Source organism: Coenobita brevimanus, chromosome 70 (genome assembly GCF_032717465.1).
Source record: "Coenobita brevimanus isolate Jiangsu-jjx chromosome 70, ASM3271746v2, whole genome shotgun sequence".
Lineage (NCBI taxonomy): Eukaryota > Metazoa > Arthropoda > Malacostraca > Decapoda > Coenobitidae > Coenobita > Coenobita brevimanus.
The window spans coordinates 34,785,193-34,807,905 of record NC_137023.1 but is presented as its reverse complement, the minus strand read 5'-3'; the positions used below and the strand labels follow the sequence as shown (position 1 = coordinate 34,807,905).

The following is a 22,713-nucleotide window of genomic DNA, read 5'->3' as shown; positions in this document are numbered from 1 at the left end:
CCGGAATCGTGCTAAGTCTGTTCTTCGCTCTGCTAAAAATAATTTCATCCGTACTAAATGCTCTCAACTCTCCAACTCGAATTCTTCCCGCTCCTTCTGGCACCTTGCCAAAAACCTTTCTAACTCATCATCCTTCCCTCCTCTTTTCTACTCTGATGGTTCTGTAGCTATTTCTTCTACTGATAAAGCAGATCTCTTCGCACAGTCTTTCTCCTCCAATTCCACCTTAGACGATTCCGGTGCTGTTCCTCCATCACTTCCCCCCTCTGACTTCCTCATGGCTGACATTAAAATTTCTTCAGCTGATGTATTTTCTGCCATCACTGGCCTCAGTACTAACAAGGCATATGGGCCTGATGGGGTCCCTCCTGTTGTTCTAAAGAACTGTGCTTTTGTGCTTACACCCTGCCTAGGCAAACTCTTTCGCCTTTGTCTGTCAACTTGTACCTTTCCTTCTTGCTGGAAGTTTGCTCTCATTCAGCCAGTCCCAAAGAAGGTTGACCATTCCCAACCCTCCAACTATCGTCCAATTGCTTTAACGTCCTGTATTTCAAAAGTTTTCGAGTCAATTCTCAATAGAAAAATTTTAAGGCATCTCTCCTATCACAACCTTCTTTCCGATCGTCAGTACGGGTTCCGTCAGGGACGCTCCACTGGCGATCTTCTCACCTACCTTTCAGACTCCTGGTCATCCTCCTTTCGGGACTTTGGCGAAAGCTTTGCCATTGCACTTGACATCTCAAAAGCTTTCGATCGAGTGTGGCATAAATCTTTAATTTCCAAACTGCCCTCCTACGGTTTCTATCCTTCTATCAGTGCCTTCATCGCTAGCTTCCTTTCTGGTCGTTCTATAGCCGCTGTTGTAGACGGCCATCGTTCTTCTCCTAGATCTATCAACAGTTGTGTTCCTCAAGGCTCTGTCCTATCACCAACTCTCTTTCTTTTATTCATCAATGATCTTCTAAGCTGTACATCTAACCCTATCCACTCATACGCTGATGACTCCATCCTTCATCTTTCCATTCGGTTCCCGCAACGCCCATCTCAGCAGTTACTTCAACAAGCAAGGGATGAGGCTATGGCACATCTAATGTCTGACTTGGCTCGTATCTCTGACTGGGGTAAAAATAATATGGTTGTTTTTAATGCATCAAAGACTCAGTTTTTCCACCTATCAACCCGAGAAAATCTTCCACAGGTATACCCACTAATGTTTAATAATATTCAGCTTAATCCTGCATCATCCTTGAACATGCTTGGGGTTTCATTTACTCGGGAGCTATACACACTTTACTGCTATTACAATTAATGGTTAACAACACTTCATAGTTTTTACACTTAATGCTTGACACTTCACTGTTTTCTCAAGTTCCAATGATATACAAACTTCAATAACCCGTCACTGTTTGCCACTGTTTTCACAAGTACCAAAATTGTACAATCTTCACTGACACTGACACTGCATTACACCAAAACCGACTGCACTTCACTCAAACTGACCTGACACCCGACTAAACTTGTAATAATCTCTACCCCATCTTTACACAAGCTTACATTATACGCGAAACTTCGAGCATACTCTCGACGGGCAACAGTTACCAATTTAGAGACAGCCAAAACATGCTAAAGCTGTCTTACAGTCCATAAAACTATCATTTACCATACAAACTTAAAATACATAATTTAACAAGCAATCACATAAATAAAACATTATACCGGTACAGAAAAAGAGCAAACAAAATAATGCATAACTTACGAAATAACTACACTCAAACAGCAACTCTGGATGCTGTGTGTCCCTTAATGATTCAGGTGTAGGTCGCTGATTATATCCGGCCCTGGGCTTGTAGAGTTCTTTGTTTTCTTGATAATGTTACGTGTCCATTCTTCCGTGAAGGAGGTTATGTTGTGATCAAGTGGAAAGAAATCCCCATGCAGAGGATTACTTTTTCAGACTCATTTGGTGTTGGCGTAAGGTGTCTTATGCTTGCACAGCGGTTCACGAATATATCTGCTTGTTCTTTATATGAAGGGATATGTTGGGTGTTGCAGGTAATGGCGGCGTGGATCTTGGAGGTGCTTGTTTATGATTTAGTGATGCTATAAAGTAATTTGTATAGCCAAGAGGGGTCTGTGAAGTGCACGAATGTTGTTACAAACTTATTTTTTGTTTCCCTTGCTAATTCTGTTCTCAATTTTGTTGTTTAATTGTTTGAACCTTGTGATGATGTCTTGTGTGGGGGGAAGAGGGGAGGTGTGTTTGAGTGCGACGTGTTGTCTTGTGGAGCGAGCAGCCTTCCGTGGATACAAACACCATACTGAACAAGGAAGCAAAAGCTATAGGAAGTAAACTGAGTAAATTAGAAGCGCACTCAGTAGACCGTGTACCTTGGCATACTTTAAAGTTTAATCACATCACCCTTTGGTTGGTATGACTCTACTGGTTCTCTTTTTCATCATGATCTGCCCATTTATACTCTGGACAAACGGGCAAACAGGAAACACTTCCTACGACCAGAGGTATCTAAATACTGCAGCACCCAGAAGCAGTGTCCATGAGGAGTTACGGATACTGTTAGAGAGCGGGAGCATTGTGCTTATTTTACATTATTTTTTGTCAGATGGCGATAGAAGCAATGTTTCAGATGTAATGTATACAGATGATTCGATGTTGTTTGTTGACTGTGATGGGACAGATGACATCAGCATAATGGTTTAATCTGTGTTTTGTGGAAGTTTGTGAACGGCAATGTTTGAAAATAAATGGAAATAAGAGTAGCGTATTGTGATGACTGACAAGACAGATGCCTTACAGTATGATGTACTGGTAAACTGAGAAAAATGTGACAGGAAAAAAAAAAAAAAGGATCTGTGAACACTAAATGGAAGTATTGCAGAGTACCGCAAGGAAGAATGATTACTTGTACTATGAAAGTCTGAATACGAAGTAGGAAACTGACTATAGATGCTGGAGAAGGATTGCCTGATATGTTATTACTTACATAATCCACACCAAGATGTATGTAATAGATGTTATCATTATACAAATTCTGAGTATTCATTATGCAAATTTAGAGTGAGAACAAATAAATGAGATTGGGTTCAGCAGAGTAGACGGGATAGGAACTGTTAAATTAGAGAGAAATATCGAGTAAGGAAATTTATTTCTACGGTGTTATAAAAGGAAAAGATATAGCTGTGGAGGTGAAAGGCAGGCCATATATTGTATGAGAGTCTAAATGAAGGAGGGTGGGAGGTCAAGAAAACGGCTTGATGTAGTAAATAAATGTGTGAGAGAGCGAGGCAAGGATAAAAGACCGTAAAAAACAAAAAATACGAAAGACAGTAGTGCTAGGATGAAGTACCGGGTATATATAATTGTGCACTATGACAAAGGCTGCATTGCTGTACAAAGGGTGACTTTAAAAAATTGAAGCACATCAATCTGAATAGTATCCCTTGTGGAAGGTAGCGGAGAATTTCCAATGCTTTAGTGATTAGTGGCTAGAGATGTGGTCCATTTTAATTGGCAACGCTGGTGTAACAGCCCTACTTTATGCATTCTTTTTTTTTTTTACCCTCCACCTAACAAAGTCGGAGAAGGGTGTCGTTATCATTGGGAGTCGACAGGTGTCCGTCAGTAGAGTTGGGCGGCTTGGCAGCTGGCCGGGCATAGAGATTTCGTTTCCGGGCCAGAACTGAGAGGGTGTTCACTAGTCATGAAATTTTACTTAGTTATGTGACTTATAGTGAACTGGTGCCTTTTGATAGGTAGACTGTTGTGTCTTAAGTAGCTGTTTTTATAGTGAAAAGGCAAAAAAAAATATATACATATATAATTTTTCCACATATTTCAACGTGACCTGCGCAAGGAATCTGAAGGGTCCAGGGTATGTGTCCCCAAGGCGTTCTCCTTACGTCCACCTATAAAAGAAAAGATGGGGGGGGGTGAGGAGAGTTATGCGCTTGGTTAGGTGTGCAGGGAGGTGGGGTATGTGCTTGGTCAGATGGAGGGTTGCCTATGTTTCCTATTACAGGTTCCTATATGCTTTCTTTATAACAAAGGAAAAAATATCGGCTATGGATGGTAATATTGAGGATTTTGTGCATCATGTATGGATAGATAGACAGATGGGTACACACAAAGGTAGATAGACAGACAAATGTGAACGGAAACGTAAGAAAGCACAGGACCGTTGCCATAACACCCTTTCCCACTGGGGATTTAAGTATTCACTCACTACTTGAGGTAATTTAGGGATTTTCAACTGGTAATATTACACCTTGTGAAATAACCTTTCGGACAGCCTTAACCGACCCAGATACTCATATTAATATATCAACAAATGTTGAGCAACATTAAACGGTGTTTGTGCGACACCCGTAAATTTTTTGCAGCTTAAGTCCAAAGGGAAGGGGGATTTTGTCCTATATCCTTTCCCTCCCTACTCCACCCCCTAATCCTCAGTACACCAGAGGAGAGGGAGATGAAGAGGGGGATCTAGAAAGAATGATAAAGAGAATGATAAGGAAGGCGGAGAGAGAAGGGGAGGGAGGATATTACTTAAAGCAGACAAGGACCTAACATACCTTTCTTCGTACACACACACACACACACACACACACACACACACACACACACACACATAACACTGTATAGCGCACCGTTCAAGATAAATGAACGCCTGATTATTTAGAAAAGGACACCTCATGCTCCCCTTGCTCCCTCACAACATGGCTTTAGAGTACTACACTCCATAAAACACCAACAGACATCTGATGGCCTTAACTCCGCAAGACCCACAAAACATTCATTTTTTACAACAGCAGACAGTAGTAAAGCCTTTGATGCCATCCTGCGACACATAACCTACAAATCACTAGAGTCTATAAAACAACTCAAATGCTGGCTTTCCAACTACTTATGTAATAGACTCGGTTATGTTACACTCCAGGGCTAGTCATTATGAACATGAAACTTCCCTAGCAGAGTTCCACAGGGCTCCATTCTTTCACCTACACTTCAACCTATACTTTCATGACATTCCTACATCCCAACCGCCCACAAAAACTGCCTCACATGCCAATGACATATGACACATGACAGACAACCTGTACACTGCAATAAGAGAACCACAGCACACTTCAGGCATGGGTCAAGGACAGCAGGCTAACGATAGCTGTAGACAAATCCACCACACACTGATTACCAGCAGGAAATATGAGCGAAGGTACTCTCCACATTACACGTTGCAATGTACGAGTACCACACACCCTCCACTATCACCGTTGGTGTGATAAGACACTGGACTCACCTTCAAGGACCACATACAGCATGAGACAGTGAACCCCCAGACTCAACGCACTCACAGCAAGTACAGGGGCAGACTCTGAGTATGAAAAAGAAATAATGTTCATGCTCTATAAATAATATACCAGATCAGTAATGTCCTATGCCTCCCTGTCATATACGCTCATCCAATCAAACACTCAATGCAACACCTTGCAAACCATTCAGAACAACGCTCTAGGCATCATCACTGGCTTCCTCAGTACCACTAACACTTTGGTACTAAAATCCTCACTGTTAGAAAAAATCTTGACATGAGAGGCACACGATTTTACACAGCCGCCTGTGAACACACAACACCCTTGTCATTATATGACAGGACCACACAGCACAACTATGCACATAAAACAGTTACCACACAAACATTACCAAACCCTCTACAGCTGCATCTTACCTCCAGACATTCCAAAACTATCAGTGAATAAACACCTACATACACGTTTCACGCGCAGGGAAATACAGCACCTCGATCAGAACACTTTACTACAAGCCCAGCCTCCTGCTATCCACTTATCAGAGGTATTTTTAAACACACGGTAAACAAGACCTAGATCGGGACATCACCCAGTCCTCGTCAGTTCACAGTTTAGCCTACATGTGAGGTGGGTGGAATCGCAGATGATATCACATACTCTGTTTGTCGAATTGGCCCACACAGCATAAACTACATTATCAAGCACTGCACAACACATGCCACACTAAGACGCAGACACAATTCAGCTGTGTAGGGAACCTAGGGAACGAACCCATAATGGCAGTTACTTACTTGGTGTTGAGGGGTCTGCTCGGCCAGAGATACTGGGGCAGAGTATCAGCAGCAACAGCTCCTTATACATGCTTGAAACACAAGGGATGTACATGAATTTTCCATATTTACAGTCAGATTTGGATGAATCTCGCTGATGTTCTAATAATCTATGGCAGGGGTGTGCAACCTTTTTTCCCAAAGGGCCACTAGTCACGACTCTGTTGGTATGAAGGGCCACATAACCTTACTATTTCACGTTATTTACTACGATTAAAGACTTATTATGTGGGATTATACTGATAAAGATAGATAATTAGTTGTTACTGATTTTATTTAAATTGGGATCATAAAAATAAGAATTGTCCGAAACAAAAGTATTTTCCTTACTATCAATGAGCAAATGAAAGGCTACCTTTTTATTATAGCGTACAAATATAAATAATTACTTGTTATTGGTTAACTGGGATCATTAAAATAAGAATTATCAAACGCAGACACATTTTCCTTACCATCAATGAGCAAATGAAAGGCTACCCTAGTGAGACGGTTGATGTTGCATTTGGGACACCAACTCATCAATATCAGGCTGTATGGATGATGTGGCTACACGCAGGGTACTTTCCAAATGTTCATCAGTAAGTGAAGACCTATACTTGTTTTTAACCAGATTCATTTTTGAAAAGAGCTGCTCACATACATATGTGCTACCAAACACTGCCATCATTTTCCTTGCATGAGCAGACAGTTTTGGATACACTGTCACTGATACATGCTTCTTATAAAACTGGTATACTGAACTATCATCAAACTTCTTTCTTAGTTCATCATTGCATTGTAGTTCAATTATTTCCATTTGCATGTCCTCGGGAATTGCTTCCACATCCACAGAAAAAGGAGAAGCAAAGACTTCAATGGCTTGTGAATGTTTCTTGAAGTCATTAAATCTTTCTGAAAATTCCTCTTGTAAGACTGCCAACTTGTCACCATACTTCTGATACTGAAGGTTCCTAGTGTCATGGTTTTTCAGTGTAGGAAAGTGGGCTGAGTTATGGTTTCTGATTTGTGACTCCCACTGACGCAATTTTATCTGGAAGCCTTTGATCAGTGAGAACAACTCATTTATTAGTTGATCTTTTCCTTGAAGTCTAACATTCAGTGCATTAAGATGATCAGTTATATCTACAAAAAATGCTAAATCACATCTCCATTCCTTATCTCTCTATTCAGGGATAGCATTACCTTTCATATCTAAGAACAGTCCAATTTCTTCCAAAAGTTCATATGCTTTCTTCAACATTCCTGCTTTGCTTAGCCACCTGACCTTACAAAAATACTTCACATCACTGTACTCTGCTTCAATGTCTGCCATTAACTGCTGAAACTCGCGGTGATTTAGACCTCTTGACCTAATGAAATTGACAGCTTTCACAAGAATATTAGTCACATGCTGAAAGTTTATTGTCTTTGCACATAAAGCTTCCTGGTGTATGATACACTGCAGGACAATATGTGAACCTGAGCCAGTATTTTGAGACTCCATTCTGGTCTTCAGTAATCCAACAACCCCATTTCTTTGACCAGACATCGCAGGAGCGCCATCTGTTGTAATGCAAACTAAATTAGTGTAGTCCAGTCCAAACCTTGCCAATACTTTTTCCAATTCATCAAAAATATTTTGTCCTGTTGTGATCCCCTTCATGCTTTGTAGTGAAGCCATTTCCTCTGTAATATTATAGTCATTGTCAACACCCCTAATATACACAGCAAGTTGTGCAGTGTCTGTGGTGTCACAACTCTCATCATGAGCAACAGAGTACACAGAAAAAGCACTAACTCGCTTGACCATTGTACTTTCAATACTCCCTGAAAGACTGTCTATTCTTCTAGCAACAGTATATCTTGAAAGGCTTATGTTTTCAATTTGTTTCTTTTTGTCAGGAAACATATTGTCCGAGGCTACACACAAACATTCTTTAACTACCTCACCATCAGAATAGGGCTTGAGTCTTTTTGCAAGGATTTGACTAATCAAGAAGCTTGTTTTGAGAGATGCATCATATTCCTTAACTTTCTTTGTAAACAATGACTGTTTTCCTTTCAGAGATTTCTGCAAGAATGATATTTTTTCCTTGCGTGCTTCACCTGTCATATTTTCATATTCTTTGTGCTTTGTGATGTAGTGTCTATCGATGCTATATTCTTTTAAAACAGAAATGGTTTCATGGAACACAAGGCAGAATGCTTTCCCCCCTGATTGTATGCATAAATATTGTTCAGTCCATTTCTCTTGAAAACTCTGGTTTTCCTCTGAAATTTTGCGTTTTTTACTTGAAGCCATTATTAGTACAATAAGATCTTCCCTGCTGAGAAAAATATATAATTAGTAAAACATGGCTTTAAGAAAAATGTAATAGATTCCAATAAAATTAATAATTTTGTATAAATTTTCTTAGCAAAATCAAGTGAATGATTAAGATAAAATACATAAATCGATTATAGAGGTAATTAAGTGCATTATCTTTCGGGATGAGTTACCCATTCTCTCCCGACTCTCTCCCAAGCTAAATATAATCAACTGTTGTTAGCCATATTAGGAAGGAAATCATTATATCTGCACCAAATCTTTCAGTAGACACATATAGTAACCCCCTCATCTCTATAAAACACTCCCTCACTTACTTAAAATTGTCGAATGGTAGCCTAAATATATGAAAAGTAAGCCATCGGTAAAGAATAGGTTAAAAATGGGCTATGCAAGAATAACTGTTCAGTTGTAGCTATTGATCAATTCATGGTTTATAAATCTTAGCAGTTCTACGGTTAAACGACATTCTCAGCACTGATATATAATTTTCAAAAATTATGAAAAGTAAGCCATCGGTAAAGAACAGGTTAAAAATTGGCTATGTAACAATAACTGTTCAGTTGTAAGCTATTGATCAATTCATGGTTTATAAATCTTAGCAGTTCTACGGTTCTACCACATTCTCAGCAGTGATATATAATTCTCAAAATGTTTTGCTTGCAAGTTTTCTAAAGCCAATCACAAAACTGCAATAAAAACGAAGTTTAGACACTTAGAGTACCGGTAACCACAAATCAACCACAACAAATGAAGTCGCAACGGAGACTGGTGAGGCAGTGGCACTGTCAGGCGGGAACACATGTACCATACTACAGTACGTGAATCATATGTGTCTGACTCATAGACAGACAGCCAAGGATCACTCAATCTATATATTTACTAATAATTAAAAATTTCAATTAATATGTTATTTTCTGTTGTGATATAACTAAAATCTGAACACTAGTGAATGAAATAGGAAAAAGATGGTAAAATTGGTACACAAGAATATGAATTTAATATTTTAATCAAACCTTCGGTGGGCTCTAGTTGGTAACACTCTCTCTCTCTCTCTCTCTCTCTCTCTCTCTGAGGGCCGCACTATAGCTTATTTATTTTTAGGAGAAAGGGCCGCATTGAAAGCCTTTTAGGGCCGCATGCGGCCCTTGGGCCGCAGGTTGCACAGGGCTGATCTATGGCATTGAGAGTGATGGGTGTTAAACATGTATAGGGAATGGTGTCCTGCTGATAAATAAAAATTCTTGGCAATTCTCAGCTGATTCAGCAAGGAGCGGTTTTCTTCAATTACTTTTTCAGTATTTATTTTTGTTATCTAAAAATCTTTTTTAACATAAAACTGAAACACAGCAAGATACCCTTTTTTTTTTTTACGTTCCGATTTTTACTTAAATAATCTGCTAATGATGAGTGAGAAACAAAGGAGTGGAGTTTGGAGACTGTTACTGCTTCAACGCTTTGGTGAGATTGTATACTGGTGGGTAAAACACTGTAGGATACGACTTTTGTTAACATGTAGGCTACACTGAACACACAAACTGATGGCTTAACTTTACAGTATCTTAAGACACTGTTGTCATTATGTTACGCTGAACACACAAGCAGATAATTTAGCTTTACTAAGTCTTGGGACACTGTTGTCACCTGTTCACTCTGTACCTGCTGAAGCAGTTTTATGTACTGTACCATGACGAACCTGCTGAATAAATTAGTAGTAAATTTCAAGGTACAGTAACAGGGGAAAAAATCAACTTATTCGTTGCACTAAATGATGAAATAAGTAATTTTGAGTAAAATACTCTAAAATGACAACTTGACATTCTGTTTTACCAGTGATACGTCGTCGTGCCATCCTTGGACATTAGCACATCTCTTATAAGATTTGGCTTGTTCCCAGGCAATACTGCAAAATATACTAACCATCCACTGGGGGCCTTCTAGTAAGTCTAACACATGTGCCTCTATCTTCCATGTTTTTTCCTGCAGTTTCACAGTTGTTGTTCCCTTCACGACCTAAGGCCATCACAACACTCTTTCCATCCATCTGAAGCTTAGTATGCCCATTGTGACAACTGGGGAAGATAAAAGCTTACAAAACAAGGCAGACCAGGACAAAGAAATAAGATGTCACAGCACAGAATTAATGGATCCTTCTCAATGACTGCCCGGTGATTATTAATCTTACAGTCTTAACGTGGAAAATGAAGCACTATCACTTACGCAGATTGTTACCAGACTTGTAATGACAGAATAATTGTGGTAGGAACTAGAAAATTAATGGAGAAATTTTTGTACTAAACGATATTTATTGCGTGTTTTGGGCAAAGTTTTGTTTTTCCCCTCCCCCCTGCACCCCTGCTATCATGATGGAACCACCTAAAGCTTCTGCTTTAGAAAATACAATGTTGTGACAGCCTTGATTCGTTAAGGGCTCAACAACCGTGAATTTGCCACCCCCCCAAAAAAAAAAAAAAAAAAAAAAGATGAAAGATCAGATGCAGCTGTTAGACGAATGAAGAAGGCCACCAATGCATATTTTGCATAGTTTGCAAAATTTTCTGACTGTATGACAACGCTGTATAAAAAGCATACTGAAAGCCAAGGTTGAGAAGACCAATAACTAATGGTCAGATAACGGAAGACATGAAAATATTTTCATTTCAATCACCTTCTATAAATAGTACTATAGTCGCGGCGCACGACTCTGAGGTTGTCATTATCGTACCCTGGCAACCTACCATTCAAAAGTGCGTCCGATTGCATATCATATTATATATACGAATCATATTATTATGCACGAATATGTTTTACACGAATATTATTGTACACGAACATATTGTACACGAACATATTATACACGAATCACTTGCGTCTCATGTTATACACGAAATGGGACGCACTTTTGAGTGGTAGGTTGCCAGGGTACGATAATGACACCCTCAGAGTCGTGCGCCGCGGGTATAGTAACCTCTGCCGAGCTGCAGACCTCATATGAGGCATCATGAAACTTTGCACAGGCCAATTTGCACAGGCCAATATACAATTTACATAGGTTATGAAACAATGACTCAAGGGAGGTAAATTACCATACAAAGAGTCAGCCCAGCTGGAGGTAACGTATGCCAGGCTCTGGCACTTGATTTGATTTATAAATGACACGACAATGTGGGTACGAAAATATTGTATCTTTGTGCATTAGGCAAAGTAATATAGACAGTTTTTAAGCTGCACTAACAGGCGAAAATCTGGAGACATGTACAGGCACACGCCGTTCAGCACTGCATACAAGCTGCCGAAAGTACAGGCAAAACCACCTGATGAACTTGCATATAAACAGCTCGAACTATCCCACCGCCCAACCACCTATCCACCCACCCACCTACCCACCTACCCTCCCATCAACCAAGCCACCTAGCCACTCACCTATTGCAGTGTGACCCAGCAGCAGCGGGATGACTCAACCAGTTTCAACACAGACTGAGGCACGCAAACTTTTAGTGTCACATACTGGTACTGCATATACTCTTTGGGGCAACGAACATGCCTGCAATGCTTATTGCCTGGACGATATTTTGTTGCAGTGACTCTTGACTACGCGTAGGTTTTACATTTGCAGTTCCATATTCCGGGATACAGAATTTTCAAGCCTGTACATACTCCCGTGAAAGCTCAAATACGCCCAATACAGAGCCAGTGATAACATGGTGCTGCCCCACATTACCAGGCACTTAATTTGTATTCCTTTCCAACCCTTTCACTTACCTCCATACATCTCTCTCTCTCTCTCTCTCTCTCTCTCTCTCTCTCTCTCTCTCTCTCTCTCTCTCTCTCAGGCCTTTATTCTTGGTGGGATGACGTACCGGTTCACACAACTTTTGTTTCATAGATGGCATGGAAAGTCATAACTTATTTTTTCCTGGGTGCCCGGTACACAGCAGTGAACACACACACACACACACACACACACACACACACACACACACACACACACACGAGCGCTATCCTGTTTACGTGGTGAGCTCCTCTCATTTACATATTAATAAGTACCATTACCGTACCCCAAAACATTTTCACTCCTTCCACTCGCGCTCTCTATTTGTTTCTGGGAAATAGTTGTGTATATTTTGTGCATATTTTCAAACGGTGCACAATAACAGGTTCAGCATTCCCATCACTATCAGTCGGCGGTTTTAATGGCATCGTGGAGTTATTTTTGTCAGGCAAAATTGAAATTATTAAACATTTTTCTTTTTTATAGAATGAAGAAGGAACCAAAGACTAGGAGCCCGCTAGATTATTCCCTCCAAGAAAAAAAATAAAAACAAGATAACAGAGAGCCAAATTCAAGATCCATTCATTTTAAGATGCCTGGACACACTGCGTTTGAAAGACTGGAGGTCATGGGCAGCAGGAAACACAGATGGAAGTAAACAGTTCCAGAGTTGACCTGTTGCTTACATGAAAGACTGAGAGTAACGGTTAACTCTTGCATTAGGAAACTGAACAGAAAAGGGATGAGAGTATGCTGCCAGACGGGTACTATGCGCCCTCCGTAGTGGTGGAGGGATGCAAGCAGACGGTTCAGAGGAATAATGACCATTGATGTGGCGATAGAAAAGAGATAAAGACGCAACAGTGTGGCGAAGAGAGGTTAAAAGGAGACAGTAAGAGGAGGAGAGTTAATGAGATGTAAAGCCTTTGACTCCACCTTGTTGAGAGAGGCTCTCTGTACGGAGCCACCCCATACATGAGAGTTGTACTTTGCAGAGGGGCGAATGAAACCCGTCTATAAAATCAGCAACTGTACACTGGTAGAGAAGGCATGAAGTTGGCTTAGCACACCCAATCCCTAGGAGTCAGATTTTACAAGAGAGGAAATATGATATTTCCAAGGTAAATCTCTAGTGAATGAAACCCCAAGAATGTTCAGAGATGATGAAGGATTCAGTTGGATATTGTTAAAAATTAGAGGATGCTCCTGGGGGTGATTTTGACGGGTTGAAAGATGTAAGAACTGAGTTTCTGATGCATGAAAAACAACAAGATTACATTTACCCCAATCAGAGATATAAGCCAAGTCAGTCATTAGGTGTGCTATAGTCTCATCCCTTGTTTGTCGAAGTAACTGCTGAGATGGACGCTGAGAGGATGGAAAGGTGAAGAGTGGAGTCATCATCGTATGGGTGGATAGCGTTAGATGTACTACCACAAACCCTAGTTTCTTTACACCCTCTGGCTGGAGGGGAGTCGAAGACAAGGCTGAAGGAATGACGGGCCACCGAACATGGGCCACTTCGTGATGGAGGGGTTCAGTAACTTGAACTTTAATAAGAGTCTCTCGGACGAAACACACGAGCCCAGTTATGAAGCACTGTGGAATCCATTGTTATAGTATGTCACGCTGTGACTTCAATGTTAGGTCTGTAATATACAGGGAGTCCAGAAAGTCCTGTTGGTTTTTTAATAATTTATTGCACTGCAGTTGCTTAAGATATTGAGATGCAGTATTGTGTATTTGGAAAATTAACATTTTTTTTTTTTATATGGTCAATTAAGAGCACAAAACTGCATCTTTATATCTTAGCCACATCAATTAAACATGTTGTTCTGAATCCAGTAGGACTTTGTTGACACCACAAGGAGAGAAAACAGCACACATCTCGACAAACAGTTTTTTTTGTTGGTATTATTTCATGAGGAGTAGACTGTAGCACCAGTCGAGCAGGGCAGTACTCCCGAGGTGGATGGAAAGCTGATGACAGGGAGTGCTGGAGCTCCCGTTTCATCAGCCCTCAGGACTAGTTCTTGACCATCCCCCTTTGCTGAACTTTTTCAGTGTCTCAGTTACACAGAGAGTAGGCCAGCATGCTCTCCAGTACAAATTTCTCTAACTATCTACACCAAACTACATGCATAGTACACACTACACTTCCCTTTCCAAAATGTAAAAAATTATGGTGTCTCTTCATCTAGCCTCGGAGTCCCCAGGGGGGGGGGACCATAAATGCCCCCACCATCCGCCCCTCTCCCGGTGACGACTCGAGGTGCCTGGAACCACTGTCTGACTCTGTTCTTCTTCATTTCTGCAACATTCGCAGCCTTTCCTCTAACTTTCACTCTGTTGAGCACCACCTCTCCTCCTCTAAACCTCACCTTCTTTTTCTAACTGAGACTCAGCTGTCTGAGGCAACTGACAGCAAACCCTTTTCTGTGTCCTCCTACTTTCTCTATACTCATTTCAAAGCCAAAAGTGGCTGTTGTGTATATATAAGCAATGACTTATCATGCTCTCGTGTTCCTGAACTCGATTCCTCTGAATTCTCTACACTCTGGCTTCGGCTTTCCTGTCATTCTCTGACTAAATATATCTGTGCTGTTTACTTATCCCCTAATTCTACTGACTATCAAAAATTCTTCGACTATCTTACTTCTACGATGGAACACATTCTATCCATTTCTCCTTTCTCAGAAATCTCCATTCTAGGAGATTTCAATGTTCACCACCACCTTTGGCTCTCCTCTCCTTTCACTGATCCACCTGGTGAACAAGCCTACATCTTTTCTATCCTTAATGACCAAGAAAAGCTTGTACAGCACCCTACCTGTATCCCTGACCGCCTTGGAGAGAGCTCCAACATACTTGACCTCTTCCTCACAACTAATCCTTCTGCTTACTCTGTTAATCTTTTCTCTCCGTTGGGCTCCTCCGATCACAACCTTATCACCTTAACCTGTCCTATCACTCTGGTACGGCCTGTGGACCCTCCAGGGAAACGTCGTCTGTGGCATTTTGGAGCTGCGGACTGGGAGCCCCTCAGGCAGTTCTTCTTTGATTTTCCCTGGAATGATTATTGCTTCCATGGCCGTGAGCCATCTGAGTGTGCCTTGCGCATTACGGAGGTTATTCTCTCGGGCATGGAAGCATACATTCCTTTCTCATATCCTTTGACTAATGCAAGAAAGCCTTGGTTTAATCACGCTTGTTCTAATGCTGTCTGCAACAAGGAGAGGGCCTACAAAAGGTACCGGAGCCAACCCACCACTGAATCACATCATCTTTACGTTTCTGCCCGGAATCGTGCTAAGTCTGTTCTTCGCTCTGCTAAAAATAATTTCATCCGTACTAAATGCTCTCAACTCTCCAACTCGAATTCTTCCCGCTCCTTCTGGCACCTTGCCAAAAACCTTTCTAACTCATCATCCTTCCCTCCTCTTTTCTACTCTGATGGTTCTGTAGCTATTTCTTCTACTGATAAAGCAGATCTCTTCGCACAGTCTTTCTCCTCCAATTCCACCTTAGACGATTCCGGTGCTGTTCCTCCATCACTTCCCCCCTCTGACTTCCTCATGGCTGACATTAAAATTTCTTCAGCTGATGTATTTTCTGCCATCACTGGCCTCAGTACTAACAAGGCATATGGGCCTGATGGGGTCCCTCCTGTTGTTCTAAAGAACTGTGCTTTTGTGCTTACACCCTGCCTAGGCAAACTCTTTCGCCTTTGTCTGTCAACTTGTACCTTTCCTTCTTGCTGGAAGTTTGCTCTCATTCAGCCAGTCCCAAAGAAGGTTGACCATTCCCAACCCTCCAACTATCGTCCAATTGCTTTAACGTCCTGTATTTCAAAAGTTTTCGAGTCAATTCTCAATAGAAAAATTTTAAGGCATCTCTCCTATCACAACCTTCTTTCCGATCGTCAGTACGGGTTCCGTCAGGGACGCTCCACTGGCGATCTTCTCACCTACCTTTCAGACTCCTGGTCATCCTCCTTTCGGGACTTTGGCGAAAGCTTTGCCATTGCACTTGACATCTCAAAAGCTTTCGATCGAGTGTGGCATAAATCTTTAATTTCCAAACTGCCCTCCTACGGTTTCTATCCTTCTATCAGTGCCTTCATCGCTAGCTTCCTTTCTGGTCGTTCTATAGCCGCTGTTGTAGACGGCCATCGTTCTTCTCCTAGATCTATCAACAGTTGTGTTCCTCAAGGCTCTGTCCTATCACCAACTCTCTTTCTTTTATTCATCAATGATCTTCTAAGCTGTACATCTAACCCTATCCACTCATACGCTGATGACTCCATCCTTCATCTTTCCATTCGGTTCCCGCAACGCCCATCTCAGCAGTTACTTCAACAAGCAAGGGATGAGGCTATGGCACATCTAATGTCTGACTTGGCTCGTATCTCTGACTGGGGTAAAAATAATATGGTTGTTTTTAATGCATCAAAGACTCAGTTTTTCCACCTATCAACCCGAGAAAATCTTCCACAGGTATACCCACTAATGTTTAATAATATTCAGCTTAATCCTGCATCATCCTTGAACATGCTTGGGGTTTCATTTACTCGGGAGCTATACACACTTTACTGCTATTACAATTAATGGTTAACAACACTTCATAGTTTTTACACTTAATGCTTGACACTTCACTGTTTTCTCAAGTTCCAATGATATACAAACTTCAATAACCCGTCACTGTTTGCCACTGTTTTCACAAGTACCAAAATTGTACAATCTTCACTGACACTGACACTGCATTACACCAAAACCGACTGCACTTCACTCAAACTGACCTGACACCCGACTAAACTTGTAATAATCTCTACCCCATCTTTACACAAGCTTACATTATACGCGAAACTTCGAGCATACTCTCGACGGGCAACAGTTACCAATTTAGAGACAGCCAAAACATGCTAAAGCTGTCTTACAGTCCATAAAACTATCATTTACCATACAAACTTAAAATACATAATTTAACAAGCAATCACATAAATAAAACATTATACCGGTACAGAAAAAGAGCAAACAAAATAATGCATAACTTACGAAATAACTACACTCAAACAGCAACTCTGGATGCTGTGTGTCCCTTAATGATTCAGGTGTAGGTCGCTGATTATATCCGGCCCTGGGCTTGTAGAGTTCTTTGTTTTCTTGATAATGTTACGTGTCCATTCTTCCGTGAAGGAGGTTATGTTGTGATCAAGTGGAAAGAAATCCCCATGCAGAGGATTACTTTTTCAGACTCATTTGGTGTTGGCGTAAGGTGTCTTATGCTTGCACAGCGGTTCACGAATATATCTGCTTGTTCTTTATATGAAGGGATATGTTGGGTGTTGCAGGTAATGGCGGCGTGGATCTTGGAGGTGCTTGTTTATGATTTAGTGATGCTATAAAGTAATTTGTATAGCCAAGAGGGGTCTGTGAAGTGCACGAATGTTGTTACAAACTTATTTTTTGTTTCCCTTGCTAATTCTGTTCTCAATTTTGTTGTTTAATTGTTTGAACCTTGTGATGATGTCTTGTGTGGGGGGAAGAGGGGAGGTGTGTTTGAGTGCGACGTGTTGTCTTGTGGAGCGAGCAGCCTTCCGTGGATACAAACACCATACTGAACAAGGAAGCAAAAGCTATAGGAAGTAAACTGAGTAAATTAGAAGCGCACTCAGTAGACCGTGTACCTTGGCATACTTTAAAGTTTAATCACATCACCCTTTGGTTGGTATGACTCTACTGGTTCTCTTTTTCATCATGATCTGCCCATTTATACTCTGGACAAACGGGCAAACAGGAAACACTTCCTACGACCAGAGGTATCTAAATACTGCAGCACCCAGAAGCAGTGTCCATGAGGAGTTACGGATACTGTTAGAGAGCGGGAGCATTGTGCTTATTTTACATTATTTTTTGTCAGATGGCGATAGAAGCAATGTTTCAGATGTAATGTATACAGATGATTCGATGTTGTTTGTTGACTGTGATGGGACAGATGACATCAGCATAATGGTTTAATCTGTGTTTTGTGGAAGTTTGTGAACGGCAATGTTTGAAAATAAATGGAAATAAGAGTAGCGTATTGTGATGACTGACAAGACAGATGCCTTACAGTATGATGTACTGGTAAACTGAGAAAAATGTGACAGGAAAAAAAAAAAAAAAAAAGGATCTGTGAACACTAAATGGAAGTATTGCAGAGTACCGCAAGGAAGAATGATTACTTGTACTATGAAAGTCTGAATACGAAGTAGGAAACTGACTATAGATGCTGGAGAAGGATTGCCTGATATGTTATTACTTACATAATCCACACCAAGATGTATGTAATAGATGTTATCATTATACAAATTCTGAGTATTCATTATGCAAATTTAGAGTGAGAACAAATAAATGAGATTGGGTTCAGCAGAGTAGACGGGATAGGAACTGTTAAATTAGAGAGAAATATCGAGTAAGGAAATTTATTTCTACGGTGTTATAAAAGGAAAAGATATAGCTGTGGAGGTGAAAGGCAGGCCATATATTGTATGAGAGTCTAAATGAAGGAGGGTGGGAGGTCAAGAAAACGGCTTGATGTAGTAAATAAATGTGTGAGAGAGCGAGGCAAGGATAAAAGACCGTAAAAAACAAAAAATACGAAAGACAGTAGTGCTAGGATGAAGTACCGGGTATATATAATTGTGCACTATGACAAAGGCTGCATTGCTGTACAAAGGGTGACTTTAAAAAATTGAAGCACATCAATCTGAATAGTATCCCTTGTGGAAGGTAGCGGAGAATTTCCAATGCTTTAGTGATTAGTGGCTAGAGATGTGGTCCATTTTAATTGGCAACGCTGGTGTAACAGCCCTACTTTATGCATTCTTTTTTTTTTTACCCTCCATCTAACAAAGTCGGAGAAGGGTGTCGTTATCATTGGGAGTCGACAGGTGTCCGTCAGTAGAGTTGGGCGGCTTGGCAGCTGGCCGGGCATAGAGATTTCGTTTCCGGGCCAGAACTGAGAGGGTGTTCACTAGTCATGAAATTTTACTTAGTTATGTGACTTATAGTGAACTGGTGCCTTTTGATAGGTAGACTGTTGTGTCTTAAGTAGCTGTTTTTATAGTGAAAAGGCAAAAAAAAATATATACATATATAATTTTTCCACATATTTCAACGTGACCTGCGCAAGGAATCTGAAGGGTCCAGGGTATGTGTCCCCAAGGCGTTCTCCTTACGTCCACCTATAAAAGAAAAGATGGGGGGGGGTGAGGAGAGTTATGCGCTTGGTTAGGTGTGCAGGGAGGTGGGGTATGTGCTTGGTCAGATGGAGGGTTGCCTATGTTTCCTATTACAGGTTCCTATATGCTTTCTTTATAACAAAGGAAAAAATATCGGCTATGGATGGTAATATTGAGGATTTTGTGCATCATGTATGGATAGATAGACAGATGGGTACACACAAAGGTAGATAGACAGACAAATGTGAACGGAAACGTAAGAAAGCACAGGACCGTTGCCATAACACCCTTTCCCACTGGGGATTTAAGTATTCACTCACTACTTGAGGTAATTTAGGGATTTTCAACTGGTAATATTACACCTTGTGAAATAACCTTTCGGACAGCCTTAACCGACCCAGATACTCATATTAATATATCAACAAATGTTGAGCAACATTAAACGGTGTTTGTGCGACACCCGTAAATTTTTTGCAGCTTAAGTCCAAAGGGAAGGGGGATTTTGTCCTATATCCTTTCCCTCCCTACTCCACCCCCTAATCCTCAGTACACCAGAGGAGAGGGAGATGAAGAGGGGGATCTAGAAAGAATGATAAAGAGAATGATAAGGAAGGCGGAGAGAGAAGGGGAGGGAGGATATTACTTAAAGCAGACAAGGACCTAACATACCTTTCTTCGTACACACACACACACACACACACACACACATAACACTGTATAGCGCACCGTTCAAGATAAATGAACGCCTGATTATTTAGAAAAGGACACCTCATGCTCCCCTTGCTCCCTCACAACATGGCTTTAGAGTACTACACTCCATAAAACACCAACAGACATCTGATGGCCTTAACTCCGCAAGACCCACAAAACATTCATTTTTTACAACAGCAGACAGTAGTAAAGCCTTTGATGCCATCCTGCGACACATAACCTACAAATCACTAGAGTCTATAAAACAACTCAAATGCTGGCTTTCCAACTACTTATGTAATAGACTCGGTTATGTTACACTCCAGGGCTAGTCATTATGAACATGAAACTTCCCTAGCAGAGTTCCACAGGGCTCCATTCTTTCACCTACACTTCAACCTATACTTTCATGACATTCCTACATCCCAACCGCCCACAAAAAAACTGCCTCACATGCCAATGACATATGACACATGACAGACAACCTGTACACTGCAATAAGAGAACCACAGCACACTTCAGGCATGGGTCAAGGACAGCAGGCTAACGATAGCTGTAGACAAATCCACCACACACTGATTACCAGCAGGAAATATGAGCGAAGGTACTCTCCACATTACACGTTGCAATGTACGAGTACCACACACCCTCCACTATCACCGTTGGTGTGATAAGACACTGGACTCACCTTCAAGGACCACATACAGCATGAGACAGTGAACCCCCAGACTCAACGCACTCACAGCAAGTACAGGGGCAGACTCTGAGTATGAAAAAGAAATAATGTTCATGCTCTATAAATAATATACCAGATCAGTAATGTCCTATGCCTCCCTGTCATATACGCTCATCCAATCAAACACTCAATGCAACACCTTGCAAACCATTCAGAACAACGCTCTAGGCATCATCACTGGCTTCCTCAGTACCACTAACACTTTGGTACTAAAATCCTCACTGTTAGATAAAATCTTGACATGAGAGGCACACGATTTTACACAGCCGCCTGTGAACACACAACACCCTTGTCATTATATGACAGGACCACACAGCACAACTATGCACATAAAACAGTTACCACACAAACATTACCAAACCCTCTACAGCTGCATCTTACCTCCAGACATTCCAAAACTATCAGTGAATAAACACCTACATACACGTTTCACGCGCAGGGAAATACAGCACCTCGATCAGAACACTTTACTACAAGCCCAGCCTCCTGCTATCCACTTATCAGAGGTATTTTTAAACACACGGTAAACAAGACCTAGATCGGGACATCACCCAGTCCTCGTCAGTTCACAGTTTAGCCTACATGTGAGGTGGGTGGAATCGCAGATGATATCACATACTCTGTTTGTCGAATTGGCCCACACAGCATAAACTACATTATCAAGCACTGCACAACACATGCCACACTAAGACGCAGACACAATTCAGCTGTGTAGGGAACCTAGGGAACGAACCCATAATGGCAGTTACTTACTTGGTGTTGAGGGGTCTGCTCGGCCAGAGATACTGGGGCAGAGTATCAGCAGCAACAGCTCCTTATACATGCTTGAAACACAAGGGATGTACATGAATTTTCCATATTTACAGTCAGATTTGGATGAATCTCGCTGATGTTCTAATAATCTATGGCATTGAGAGTGATGGGTGTTAAACATGTATAGGGAATGGTGTCCTGCTGATAAATAAAAATTCTTGGCAATTCTCAGCTGACTCAGCAAGGAGCGGTTTTCTTCAATTACTTTTTCAATATTTATTTTTGTTATCTAAAAATCTTTTTTAACATAAAACTGAAACACAGCAAGATACCCTTTTTTTTTTTACGTTCCGATTTTTACTTAAATAATCTGCTAATGATGAGTGAGAAACAAAGGAGTGGAGTTTGGAGACTGTTACTGCTTCAACGCTTTGGTGAGATTGTATACTGGTGGGTAAAACACTGTAGGATACGACTTTTGTTAACATGTAGGCTACACTGAACACACAAACTGATGGCTTAACTTTACAGTATCTTAAGACACTGTTGTCATTATGTTACGCTGAACACACAAGCAGATAATTTAGCTTTACTAAGTCTTGGGACACTGTTGTCACCTGTTCACTCTGTACCTGCTGAAGCAGTTTTATGTACCATGACGAACCTGCTGAATAAATTAGTAGTAAATTTCAAGGTACAGTAACAGGGGAAAAAATCAACTTATTCGTTGCACTAAATGATGAAATAAGTAATTTTGAGTAAAATACTCTAAAATGACAACTTGACATTCTGTTTTACCAGTGATACGTCGTCGTGCCATCCTTGGACATTAGCACATCTCTTATAAGATTTGGCTTGTTCCCAGGCAATACTGCAAAATATACTAACCATCCACTGGGGGCCTTCTAGTAAGTCTAACACATGTGCCTCTATCTTCCATGTTTTTTTCCTGCAGTTTCACAGTTGTTGTTCCCTTCACGACCTAAGGCCATCACAACACTCTTTCCATCCATCTGAAGCTTAGTATGCCCATTGTGACAACTGGGGAAGATAAAAGCTTACAAAACAAGGCAGACCAGG

The 22,713-nt window shown here is 41.0% G+C and overlaps 1 protein-coding gene across 1 annotated transcript; it reads right to left on the bottom strand.

Annotated features, from left to right (window-relative positions):
- Nucleotides 1-6,633: 6,633 nt before the first annotated feature.
- Nucleotides 6,634-21,703, bottom strand: LOC145406415 (general transcription factor II-I repeat domain-containing protein 2A-like). Its single transcript, XM_080277571.1, has 6 exons — nucleotides 21,634-21,703; nucleotides 20,833-20,907; nucleotides 19,124-19,231; nucleotides 7,739-7,877; nucleotides 7,338-7,504; nucleotides 6,634-7,193 (listed from the first exon to the last, which is right to left on the bottom strand). The coding sequence occupies exons 1-6, from the start codon at nucleotides 21,701-21,703 to the stop codon at nucleotides 6,634-6,636; spliced, it is 1,119 nt and encodes a 372-aa protein (XP_080133697.1).
- Between the last annotated feature and the right edge of the window lie 1,010 nt (nucleotides 21,704-22,713).

Coding starts and splice junctions, on each gene's coding strand:
- LOC145406415 (XM_080277571.1), bottom strand. CDS start 21,703: ATGTATAAGGAGCTGTTGCTGCTGATACTCTGCCCCAGTATCTCTGGC. Junction 7,878..19,123: donor CGACACCCTTCTCCGACTTT/GTTAGATGGAGG, acceptor GTGACACCACAG/ACACTGCACAACTTGCTGTG. Junction 7,194..7,337: donor ACTGTTCTTAGATATGAAAG/GTAATGCTATCC, acceptor CACTGATCAAAG/GCTTCCAGATAAAATTGCGT.